This window comes from Equus quagga, chromosome 12 (genome assembly GCF_021613505.1).
Source record: "Equus quagga isolate Etosha38 chromosome 12, UCLA_HA_Equagga_1.0, whole genome shotgun sequence".
In the NCBI taxonomy this organism is placed as follows: Eukaryota; Metazoa; Chordata; class Mammalia; order Perissodactyla; family Equidae; genus Equus; species Equus quagga.
The window spans coordinates 58,255,826-58,268,790 of NC_060278.1; the positions used below are offsets into that span (position 1 = coordinate 58,255,826).

Genomic DNA, 12,965 nt, shown 5'->3' on the forward strand with positions numbered 1-12,965 from the left:
TCTTTAGCTATCATGTTGCTTTCCACAGATGCTAAATTCTGTTGCATTGAAGATTAAAGGATTGGGGGCAATATTGAATGTGAGGCCATGATTAGACCAGAAATAGATAGATGTTTTATTACTCTGTTCCCAAGCTCCAGAAGCCTCTTCACAGCTAGACGAGAGGGCTGTGAGTTGTAATACTTTTGTTTGATGTTACCATAGTTGCATTGACTCATCTGTCAAAATAATATTCTGTAGTAAATTTAAATGACATACCTCTGAATTTCCTCTACTATTTGTCCGTATCATACATAGAGCATTCACTCAGCAAACTATAATTCCATCTGAATACCTATATTTAGGATCAAGTTTACCATAGCATTTATAGCACTATTAGTCATCTACTCTGTAGTCCAATCCTGATTAAGACGCTTTTTCACTTAACTTATGAGCTTTTAATAAACACCAGTCTCTCTGGAACCTAAAATGCTGGGCAAAAGGATTTCCACAGTGAGCGGTCAGATGGAGAGGAGAGGCTATGGGGACAAGTTAATGAGGAAAGCGGGATGCCTGAGGGTGGGGAGCACGGCCTGCAGAGCCAGACAGGTTCAGGCTGAAGCCTGGGCTAGCACGTACTAGCTTTGTGAACTTTGCCAAGATGCTTGACTTCTCTAGCTCCTTAGGGTCGCTGCCAGGCTTAAGGGAGAAAATCCAAGCAGAGGGCTTAACATAGTGTCTGGCACCCAGTGAACACTCAGTAACTATTGTCAACTAATAATAATAAACTACCATTTCTGAATTATTCTCTAAAATAGATAAATCTCTAGAAACTGTCTTCTCCATTTTGGTAACTTACCTTGCCCTCCTTTTCAAAACAGATTAAAATACTCTACATCATGTATTTCCTTTAAAAATAAATCCAGTGCTTTTGAACAAGTTGGAATTAATATCTCTGAGGCATTTCGTAGGTATGTGGCCTAAGGAACAGTCTACTGGTTGGAAAGATTTCTAGCATATTTACTCTAGTATTCATACTTCTTCGGTTAAAAAAGAAATAGTTTCCTTATTGTCTTAGTATTCCTTTTTTCATTTCCATGATAGATATGTGACAAATTATAATTCCCTTTCATAAAATGCTCTATAACATTTGTGCTACATATTTCGGTGGCAACATGCTAATAAATCAGAACAGTACAGTACAGTGGTCTGAGGAATTAGTGATGGAGCTGGTACAGGTAACATTAAGGTTCCTCTTTTCTCTATCATCAAATCTGCTATTTGATTTCTTCTCTATATTCATTGATCCCGTGGTTTCCATCACACGCAGGAAAAAATTCAATCTCCTTATCGCGCCCTATGATACTTGCTCTTGGCTCCTCTCCTAACGCTGTGTCGTCAACTCTGTTTGAGTTCTCCCTTGCAATTACTCATGCTCAAAATCATTCAACAACTACTTACCAACCACTTCTTACATGCAAGACTCTAAGCTACGTAGGTACGACTGCCTGTCTTCCTCCTCCTCCTCATCCACATGCGATTCTGGCTGATCTCAGACGGAAGGAACTTTAACTATTAGTCGTAACTGGCTATGTCTATGACCTCAATGTCTTTGCAGACCAACATATATACGCGGCAGATCTACCCTCTTATGCGAATGCTCTCCAGGCTGACGGGAGCGCGCGCAATACTGCTCCTTAAACCGTGTTGGTACTAGCCATCTTTATGTTGTCTCCCACTTGGCTTTTTCATTTATTTTCTGTTGATAACTCAAGTGAGGCAAGAAAGTAAAGTCTGCAAAGGCCAAGAAGCTGCACATTGGGTCCCTTCCTCTGGCCAGTGGCTTACTCCCAATAATCATGTGCAGTAATCTTTAATTCAACCAATTGTTTGTTGAGCAAATAAGTATTTACTGCAGTAGGAATGGCTCAGTTAGATGATTATTTGATGTATATATACATCTCACCTTACAGATTATAAACTTTTCCACGGCAAAGGACCATGCCTTTATAATGTTCCCACCCAGCACCTAATAGCATGCCAGCAAAACAATAAATATTTCTTGAATCTAACTGAATCGAATTGACTTGCTTAAAGTTCCAAGGGGTTAGGCATTTATATTAAGAAAGAGCATATCAAAATAGTTTTAGATATTTAAAAGCTTACATATTTCTCAAATCAAGAGGAGAGGTGTATTATGTGAAATGTGTTCATACACTCAAACCAACTTGAATATTTTGAATGTAGCACTAAGCTAGATTATTTACCAAATAATTACCATGAAGGTTTTTTCCTTTCCATTAAAACACAAGAGCTGCTGGGGCCGGTCCTGCGGCTGAGTGGTTAGTTCGTGTGCTCCGTTTCAGTGGTCCAGGGTTTCACCAGTTCAGATCCTGGCACCGTTCACCAGGCCATGCTGAGGCAGCATCCCACATAGCAGAACTAGAAGCACCTACAACGAGAATACACAACTATGTATGGGGGGGCTTTGGGAAGAAGAAGAAAAAATACTGACAACAGATGTTAGCTCAGGGCCAATTCTTAGGGGAAAAAACACAGAGGAGCTGTTAGTTACTGCTATACTAATATTTTATCTTTCTTTTTACTTCTTTTGCAAATCACCACAATTCTAAGAAGTTAAGTTAGAAGGAAATAAGAATAAATGAGAGGAGAGAGAAAACTATTAACAGGAAACTAAAAATAAAATAAAAATGCTGTTTTATATGGGATAGAAAGATAAAAATTGAACAAGATGAGGCCGGCCCGGTGGCGCAGCAGTTAAGTTCACACATTCCACTTCTCAGTGGCCTGGGGTTCGATGGTTTGGATCCCGGGTACAGACATGGCATCGCTTGGCACGCCATGCTGTGATAGGCGTCTCATATATAAAAAAGTAGAGGGAGATGGGCACAGATGTTAGCTCAGGGCCAGGTTTCCACAGCAAAAAGAGGAGGACTGGCAGTAGTTAGCTCAGGGCTAATCTTCCTCAAAAAAAGAAAAAAAACACTGAGCAAGAGGAGGGAAGAAAATGCAAATAATGGAAATTAAAACAATATTTAAGTATGAATGATTAAGAAAAAGTAGAGAATTATAATAAGAAAATGCAAAAACATTTTATATATATTTCAATAATTACACACACATTTATTTCAAGGAATACATTCAAATACATTTTACTTCAAGGAATAAACCAGGTAACGTCACTGAAGACTACTGAGTCACACCCTCTGATGGAGCCTCTGAGAGGAGAAAATTATTTCAGATTAATTTGTCCTCAGAAAATAAGGTATCAACGCAGGAAGGTACCATAAATACTAGTCAATCCATTCTTCCATGTGATGCTTGCTTCCATTTCACAACGTCAGTTGACTGTCATTTGAGAAAGAACTTTATGATCTTTTTAATAGTCATTTATTAAGATGGAGGATGAAAACATGTCTCACTCCACTGGGGACAGAATCCAGTTCCTATCGCACCAATACAAGTGGCCTTTCCAACATTCCCACGAACCTAGATGATAAATCCAATCGGCCCATGTTAGTCCTCATCTTATTGGACGCGATCATTTCCTTCTTGAAACACCCTCTACTCTTAAATCTTGTGGACTTCAGCTTCCCTCCTACACAGAAAATCAAGTCACCTTTGCTGGCCCTCTCCTTAAATATTTATTTAACTACAGAGTTCTATCCAAGACTCTCCTTGTTTTTATAACTGGAGGCTCCCCTTCACCTCCGTACCTGCAATATGCATCTATATGCTGATCTGTAGCCTCCGCCCAGATGGATATCCTGAGCTACTAAATGCTACATCCAAATGCCACTGAACATCTTTACACGGATGTCTCAAGCATATCAAATTCTCCTCTCCCATCTGCTTTTCTTTCTTCTTCAGATGAGAGAAAGCTCCTGCAATCTATCTACGGCAACTCCCTCGTATGTTACACTATCACCCCAAATAGTTTCCTTGTTCCTCATTCTCTGTCTTCATCACTTCCAAACATTTACAGAATCTGGACGACTGCTTCCTAAGGGCTTCATGGATTTATTTATTTATTTATTTTTGGTACCATTTTCCTCATGTAGGACGTCATCGTTCTCTTATGCTTTACTTTAAGTTGCCTGATTTTCCTGCCCACAGCTTTGCTTTCTGATAATCTCTTTTCTATTTCTCAACAAGGTTGATCTAAAATTGAAATGCCTCTCCATTACGCCTCCCCTTAAACACCTCCCTTCAATGGCTATTTCAAGCCTGGGGGATAAATCCCAACTTCTTGTTCCTCTAGGACTATGCTGGCTGTTCATAATCCTTTGGGTCACAGCTTCAAAGTATACAAGAAACCCTCTCTAGCACCTCCTCCATGAGCCAGCCGCTAACTCTGGAAGTCTAAACCAGGTGGTCCCTCTATGTGCTTGTATAGCTCATTCTGTCTCTTTGCTCATCACACTCTATGGCTTATTCTTTTTTTAATCTATATCTCACACTGAACTGGGCTCATTGGTGGCAGGGAATTTCTCTATCTTGATCATATTATATCCCTAGAATGTGGCATAATTCTAGCACATAGTAGGTACTCAGTAAGTATTCATTTTCTAAGTAAATCAATGCATTTGGGAAAAACTTACCCAAGGTCTTTCCAAAGTCTTTTGCAGGCTGGAAATTAATTCCAATAGCTCTCCTTTATTCTATTTTTTTCTTATTTTACCTGAGAATTCAAAAACCAATAACATCGTTTCGACACACTTGAGCTTTGTAAAAATGACATTAAGAAAAGGAATATGGTTTCATTGGCGTAAAAGGTATGGAAAATGGCCACTTTGTGAATGTTAACTAACATAGAGATGATGTATATATACATAAATCTAACTTCTGTTTATATACATATGTATGAAATTTGAAACTTTCTAAGAGAATGTTTGTTTTCTTTCTTGCAGGACAAGCCCAAAATGTTACCACTCCTGGTAAGAATTAATATTTGTATTGCTTATTTCATTTTTTTTGTTGCCAAGTTTGTGTATTTAATGTTGATAGAATTTTCTATTATTATCTAATGAAATCATTTTGTAAGGACAAATGTTATAATCATGAACAGTTCTTGACATTCTCTTGTTCTTAATATTCCTGCTTACGAGATAAAAGGCTGATAACTATCTGAACATATTATTATTTGTATATGTATTATTGTGTATAAATTATAGCTTCTCTTAAACTTGACAGTAAATCACATGACAGAATTCCAATTTCTTTAAAAATTTTAACACTACAAATAAGTCAATTTAAGTTAGATCACAAAACTTCAGAGTTCAAAAATGGGCTAAGGAATTACCTGAGAAATTAGAGAGAATTTTAAACATAACTATATATATTTATATTTGTCCAAGAGAAAAGCTTTGAGACTATTAATATATCTTGTAATAATCACTTCCAAATTCTACTGTTACAACTGAATAACAGTCTTAACAAGTGTACTAATCCTCTGATAAATTAAATTTAAGCAATGAAAATGCCAAAAATAAATTCATACATATTAATACAAAATAGGGGGAAAATTCTGTTCCATCCAGTTAAAAATAAATTACTTCACTTAAAAGTTATTATTATTGAAAATGTATTATTGATTTCCTGATTAATCATTTGGTTGACAGTATGCATCAAGAAGGTAAGTAAAGCTATTAAGACAATTCTGATTTAATAATTATAATGCACATTCAAAATGTTCCGAGAACTGAGTTACTACACGAATTATTTTTATAATTAAATGAAAATTCATTCCAAACTACAGAAACAGAGGATTATGCAAATAGTACGTAAGCAGCATATTCTCTTATTTTGTAAAAGATCTAACATCAGAATTTTATAGTTTTATACTATGGCATTTATAAATCTATGAAAGTCATGAATGCATAGCAGATTGTGACTCGTTAATGCCACCTACTTACAAGCTACTTGCCACCTGCATGTGTTACAGAAGAATGAGTTCATCTCTACCATCTGAACTGGTTACTTTTGCAGGAGGGCAAGGGGTATGGGGTGAATTAGGGAGTGAATGCTTAAAATGGTAGATGACTCATCGCTTCATTGAGAGAGTTTCCATTATCTCTGCACTGACTCTCTTATAACCAGCCTCCAAATGATAAAACCAGGTAAGTTAAAATAGAGACGCTAAATGCAAATGCAAATGGTCTCTCCCAAATATTGCCAACAAGGATATAAATCAGTGGAAACCAAAAGTATCTCCAAAGTGGGAGTACAGGGACAATGTGGAATTGGCAACTGAAGCATGTTTTCTAATCCTAAATTAAATTCTTATTTATGAAACTAGAGAACGTGTACTGAGATTAAAATTTGTGCAAGGATGTTAAGGCTTCTAGGCCAGAGGGTAGTTCTCTGAATACACTGCCGTCATCTACTCTGGGCTGAATTGGCTGGACCAGAAGTAACCCTTAAGAATGCTACTTTTCAAAATAATATAGCAATATTCTGAGAGGTATTTGGAGTGATTTTCCTTCTAGTCTCTCTGTAATTCAAATCTAGCAAAAGAGTGGGAGTGGGTAATAAAGGGAGAATGTTGCAGCATTTCTCTCAAAGCAAAAAGGTTAATTGGAACCTTACCAACACCAGTGTTAGTTTAACCCCAAAACAACAAACTAGTAATTGGTCACTTCTCTTCCTTTTCTGGTTTCTCCCATTCTCTCCTTCTTCCATATTTGCGCCTTTCTCCCTTATCCAACCTTGCTGAACCAAACTAATTAAAGTACTTGTGATATAATTCATTTTTCCATTAATTAAATCTCGAACATGAATTTTGTTATTCATAGAAGTAAATACATGTTAAACAGAAAATTTATGAAAAATACACCTCTATAATTCCAATATCCAGAGATTACAGTGTGGTTTTGGTTTTTCACAAAACAACTTTGGTGTATTTTCCCATTCTTTTATTAAAAAATACACTTTCTGAGTAAGCGAGTATGAAAAAATATAAAGGCCTTTAATACATGGTGCTAATTTGCCCTGCAGAAGCTTTTACGCTTTGTCTGCTCACATCAGCTGCACATGTAACTATGTCACCATCACCTTATCACATTTTTCTTCTTTCTAAAGTGAATTAAAACTGTGGAAAATGGGATTTCAATACCTCAAATTGTGTTTCTATTGTTGTCATGACACCAAAAACGTTTTGGTAGACGTAGGTCATTTGTATATCTGTTTATGAATTTTGTTTTCTAGTCTTTTACCCAGTCTTTGCTTTGTTTGAATTTGATCAATTAAAAAGAAAAATCAGTGTGTATCTAGAACTTTCGTCTTTTATTGTTTTCTCCTGGAACCCTAGCCCTCCTGAGGATCCCCTTCTGACTTTGTATTTCTCTATTCTTCATTGATAAGTACTTTACAATTTCTTTTAACTGTCTTTCTATGTTGTGCTTCTTCCTTCTGAGCAGAATTGCTTTAGACCGTTGAGAATTCAGTAAGTGAGTAGGCATAGGGCAGAGAACAGCTGCTTTCAACTTCATTTCTCCGTTTTGATCTTTAGTCACTGTCCTGTAGCTAGTTTCTTATCTAAGTCTATATATCTATACTTTTGTATGCATCTGTATTGGCATATATGCATGTGTATATAAGTATGTGCATTTGCAAATATATATACACACACCATACACATTTATGTACCATATATCATAGGTGTGCAGTGTGTGTATATACACACACACACATATATGTACATATATTTATATACACACCATAATGAACTGAAGACTTGGTAAACTCAGATGGGTATATGTCTCAGGATATGATTCACATATTTATTTTTTCCTTCTTCCATTTCCCATGAATGTACCAGAACTGAAAGCAACAGAAGAGGCCAGAACTCTGCCTCGAAGTGACCCCTTACCTGCTCGCACCACTGCATTCACACTCGCAAACACCTCTGAACAAGGAAATGACTCCTCAGAGACCACTTCTCCTCCTAGGCCCGTCAACACTTCAGCTGAAGTATCACTGAACTCTTTGGATAATGCCAGTGCTCCTGGTGTGACAGGTCATGCTCCTGGTGTGGCAAGTGATGCTCCTGGTCTGACAGGTCGTGCTCCTAATGTAACAGGTTGGCACAGAGATGTTACCCAAAAAGGGGTTTAGGAAAACTTGACCTTTTTCACTGTTGTTAATTCTAAAGTTATCAGAACAGTTTTTTTTTTTTAAATTATGTGTTCAGTTTCTATGTATGTGATTTTATTAGAGTGTAGATATGGAACATCTAGATGTTTATGAAATATTAATTAATTAAGGTTGCGAATCCTACTGGTGGAATTGAAGGTACTGTGGCCATGCTCACAGCAAATATCAGAGTGATGTGGTTAGTGTTTTTGCCAGGGAAGACCGCTTACGCTCCTTAGAATCCAGACTCACCAGCGATTTGCACATTCTATGTTTAATGTTGTGTCTCCCAGCGTAGTCAGTACATAAATCGACCAGCATGAGGGTTGTTTATTCCTTTGGTGAAATAATGTGCTATGTGTCCATTTTCTGAAGCAAACAGGTTTATAGACATAGTCTGCTTAAAGAAACTAAGCTATTTGTTTACCAATGCCATTAATCTTAGTTTGAAACACAAGCATGTATAACGTCACCATAGACATTTTGTTTAGGGTACCTTGCAGTGTTTTGAGTACTATGCTGATGAAGTCTATTGGCCATATTAAGCAGTTAAATAAGTGGTCAGTGCCTTCTTCTATCAACTACAGGACTGTATATTTAATCTTGACTCCATTTTTCCCTGCCACCACAGCAGAGTAGTGGCTAGGACTGATCTAAACATTGCAAACGTTTGAATTTATTGCCGCTAGTTTTAACAAAAGGAATGTGAGGATGAGGGTGCCCGGGGCTGGGTGCAACATTTCATGCTCACTGTTTTTATTGACTGAGTGATGTCACCCAGTTTTTCATTTCAAAGCCTCCACATTTCACTTCACCTTCACAAACACACACTTGCAACATTCCTACCCTTTTATTGCCACCAATTTCCCCCCCACCCAAGACATTAAAGCCAGCGATTTACATAGGAAGCAAAGTGTGAGGAAAAAAACTTTAAAATGGAATGTGCTGGAAATAAGGATGAATACTTTAAAAATACTAACTTGCTCTGGCACAGTAATCCTGCTGGTGAAATTAGCTTGGAAAGTCTCTTATGCTTTCAAATAAAAAAGTACATTTTCTTTGCTAGAAAATAATCTTGCTATGAGGTGATATTTCAGTTATCTACTGGGATAAAACCTGCATGTGTTATTTAGTTTATGTTTATGATTGATTTCTATTGTGGAATGCAATCAAATTTTTCTTGCTTACCCATATACCTAGGGGGAAAAAATCTCTTAATCCATTTTTCTAACAATACAATATGCACTGTTTCAAAATTGTTCTTTTTCTCGAAAATGATTAAAATAAGCATCCGCAAGCATAACATTAAATTTAATTATGTGATATCTTTATAAAAATAGCTTATGCATGTTGCAAAACATCAATACAGATTTCTATAGGTATATACATATATACTTTATATATACTTTACATATATACACATATATACATATACATATCTCACCTAATCCTGCTCCTTAAAGATAAAATTTTAACCATGGTTGTATATCCTAAAGACTCTAGGCATATGATTCTGTGAATGTCTGTGTGTGTGTGTGTGTGCATGAAACTGTGTACCCATATCTCTTCCAGCAGCGTAATAGCTAAAAATATTTCATTTTGATCCACATTTTAAACATTTTTCATAACGATGAGCATCTTCGCATACACCTTTTGGCCACTGTATGTCCTAGATGGACCTCTGTTACTCTACTGTCCATTTTTCTATTTCTTCTTTTCTTTGTGATTTGTAAGAGACCCTGTACCTTGGGGGAATTTTTTTCTTACTCTGCTTACAAAGTAAAGATTCCAACTTTCAGTTTGGAGAGTTGATAGAGAATTCAAAAAGCTCCTAGTGACTTGGAATTCAAAAAAGTCGCCTGGAAGCGTGAGTCGTCCGTGCTGCATCCAGCCCAGAAAGCGTCTCAGGATATCTAAACAGAGAGCTCAGGTGCCACCTTCCTGCCAGGGAACTTAAAGAGGGGCAGACTCACGTTAATAGATTGCGTCGTTTCACAGTTTGGTAAACCATAATAGCAGGTTTCTCCTTATAATCTCCTAGTATTTGGATTTTTCATCTGCAGTGGGGAAATATTGATGCAATGCTCTCGCTTTCTCATCTTAGGTGTCGCCCCAACCCCGACGTCTCACCTTCCCACGCACGCAGACTCGCAGGCGCCCTCTGACGGATCTGACACTCAGACACCCAGCAGCCAGGCTGGCCCTCTCACACGCACCCCTGCTCCGGGCAGGAATGATACATCAGGTTGGCTGGTCCTTAAGACTTGTGCAGGGGCCCCGCCCCAAGGCCGAGTGGTTAAGTTTGGGCGCTTAGCTTCTGCGGCCCAGCGTTTCGACGGGTTCGGATCCTGGGCACGGACATGGCACCGCTCATTAGGCCACGTTGAGGTGGCGACCCACATACCGCAACTAGAAGGACCCACAACTAAAACATACAAATACGTACTTGGGGGATTTGGGGAGAAAAAGCAGAAAAAAAAAAAAAGATTGGCAACTGTCATTAGCTCAGGTGCCAATCTTTAAAAAAAAAAAAAACACGACGTGCAAATATGAAGAGTGCATAACAACGGCTGTGTTTAAGAGTGGTGTGAATGAATTTGGAATTTCATACTTTCCTGGTGACCTTTAGTCTATGAGGCCACTTAACAAAGGTCCTTGTCATAGAGATGAAATAATAAAGAAGGAGCATTATGAGAACACAGGAAAAATCTGTTCCTGAGGAAACCCATGATTCAGGGTCCTCTATGATTCTTTATATGTTGGGCAAATATCATTGTACTGTGAAAACTTCTTTTTGCTAGTAATAAGGAATAATATCCATGAAGCTTTACTTAAAGACCTCCTACCAATGAACCAGATAACGAAGAGTAGAAGACTGCCGTGGTCAATGAAGGGCACTGAGAAATTGTCACCACGATTAAATTGATTTTTAAAAGAATGAGAAAGAAGAAATAGATGCTTGTATTCCGCATTCTGACATCAGGATTCTTTCAGCTTAGCATCCCCATGTTTATCAAAACCAAGAGAAATATTCCCTCCCTTGTCTTTCCAAAATCAGTGTCTAAATCACCTCGTGGTGCCCTTTTTTATCCTGAAAAACAACATATTTCTCAGGTTACAAATCCACATGGCCCCATATATTAATTTAGTGACCTGATTGCCTGAAAGTTAAAGATATGAGTCGGGGAGCCCACAGGGCTGGCACTGAAGTGGCTTTGCATGAAGTATGAATCAGACATGGAAGCCAAACATATCAAACAGAATAATTATTATTTTGAGGTATTGAAACTGTTCCCTCGGCATAAAAGTCGTTACAGGCAATCTACAAACTTGAAACAACTGGGAACAGAGCTGCCCTCCCCTTGCTGTCTCATTCCACTCACTCTGGCTGAGATGGGACCGTGCTAAAAAGATGTGGAGATTTTAGCAAATCCACAGATTCAGAAGTCGTGGATGGAAATAGCTGTAAAATGACTAAAGAGGACGGGCATGTCAGGGCCGACTGTCACACAGACGGGTCTGCTTTGCCCTGATCAACACCTCTTCCTCTCACAGTGGCTAATTCCACTAATTAAAACTCAATTAGAATTAATTAACCTAAATTAAAAGAGCAAATACCACTCCTAAGTCATCCCTGGGATTACCCACACAGAGAAAAGTGGTTTCCAGATGAACAGAGAAGGTAAGGAATTTGGGGAGTGTGAGTGTGGAGGCCTCGAAACAGCATGAGGTCAAGGGGCACTTGGAAGAGGCGAAGAGGACCAGCTCGTGATGGCGGGAGTCGAAAAGCACGAAGAAGAAGGCTGAAGATGAACCTGGCTGATTTTAAAACTTTGCAGAGGGCCAGTTCCATGTCTGATTTTTTTTTTTTTTTGAAAGATTAGAAACACCTTCCTTCTCTTCTCCTTGTTTTGTTGGGGCCCCTCCGAGGATCCAGAACTGAAGAACTGATGTTTATGTTATTCATTCTATGGTTTAGTTAAATTTGGGGGTTTAGTGGCTTTTAAAGATTAAACTGGGAACCCAAACTCAAATTTTTGGAAGGTGCAGTTTCAATTATAATGGCGTAAATGGGTGAAGTGAGGGACTGCCCGCCCTTCGTAATCGGAGGCTGCCTGCACGCTTGCATCAAAGCCATTTTCAGAATGTGCCTGCAGCTGTCACTCCGCTGACGCATTGAGAATCAGGCTGTAAATGTAAGACTAACCTCTTATCGTTGGACTGCTGACCCCAGGGATCTTGACAGTGAAATAACCAAACAAGCTCAAACAGGGGCTGACTCCTGTTTCTTTCGCTTTTGCCATGACAGCTAGCATCGTGCTAGTCATCTCGTAGGCACCCAATGAGGATGTCTCGACTGCCTATGCTGTAATTCTGGGTGTGGTGTCTGGGGGGAGATGGAACTCACAGCAGGTGTTTTGAAGCCTGACACTGAAAAGTCCTAACCAAATGCAATGTGCGGTTTCTTCCACTAAAATAGTTGCTTCTACTCTAAGTAGCTCGTATGGGATTGGAGACTAATGAAATGACATCAGTATAAGATGGAAATTCTTTGGTTCCAAACCACTTTGGTTTTTCCTGGCTGGGGAGTCCACATAGTGAGAGTAGACTCGTAACCTTCAGTTAGAAGGGAAAAGACCCTGAGCTCAGCAGCTGCTCAGACAGGAGCCCACACAGTACTATTATAAGAAAATCAGAGCTAAGCACCTGCACCCAGGGATTCCTCCCCAGAGAGGTGCACCCCATGCGAGGCTCTCAGCACGTGGCAGGTTCCACTTCCTCCTGTGCCAACCTTAACACAGCCTTTTACACTCAGGGCTCCACTTCAGCCT

General features: G+C 38.7%; 1 protein-coding gene across 6 annotated transcripts in view; it reads left to right on the forward strand.

Annotated features, from left to right (window-relative positions):
* PTPRC (protein tyrosine phosphatase receptor type C) overlaps positions 1-12,965 on the forward strand; it is a 117,311-nt gene that overhangs the window by 47,621 nt on the left and 56,725 nt on the right. For 3 of the 6 annotated variants that reach the window (XM_046679382.1, XM_046679384.1, XM_046679383.1), the window contains exons 3-5: positions 4,911-4,937; positions 7,820-8,080; positions 10,238-10,378. In XM_046679382.1, coding sequence (XP_046535338.1) covers positions 4,911-4,937; positions 7,820-8,080; positions 10,238-10,378 — 429 coding nt within the window. The remainder of the gene's footprint in view (positions 1-4,910; positions 4,938-7,819; positions 8,081-10,237; positions 10,379-12,965) is intronic. The other 3 variants (XM_046679386.1, XM_046679388.1, XM_046679385.1) reach the window with 2 other exon arrangements.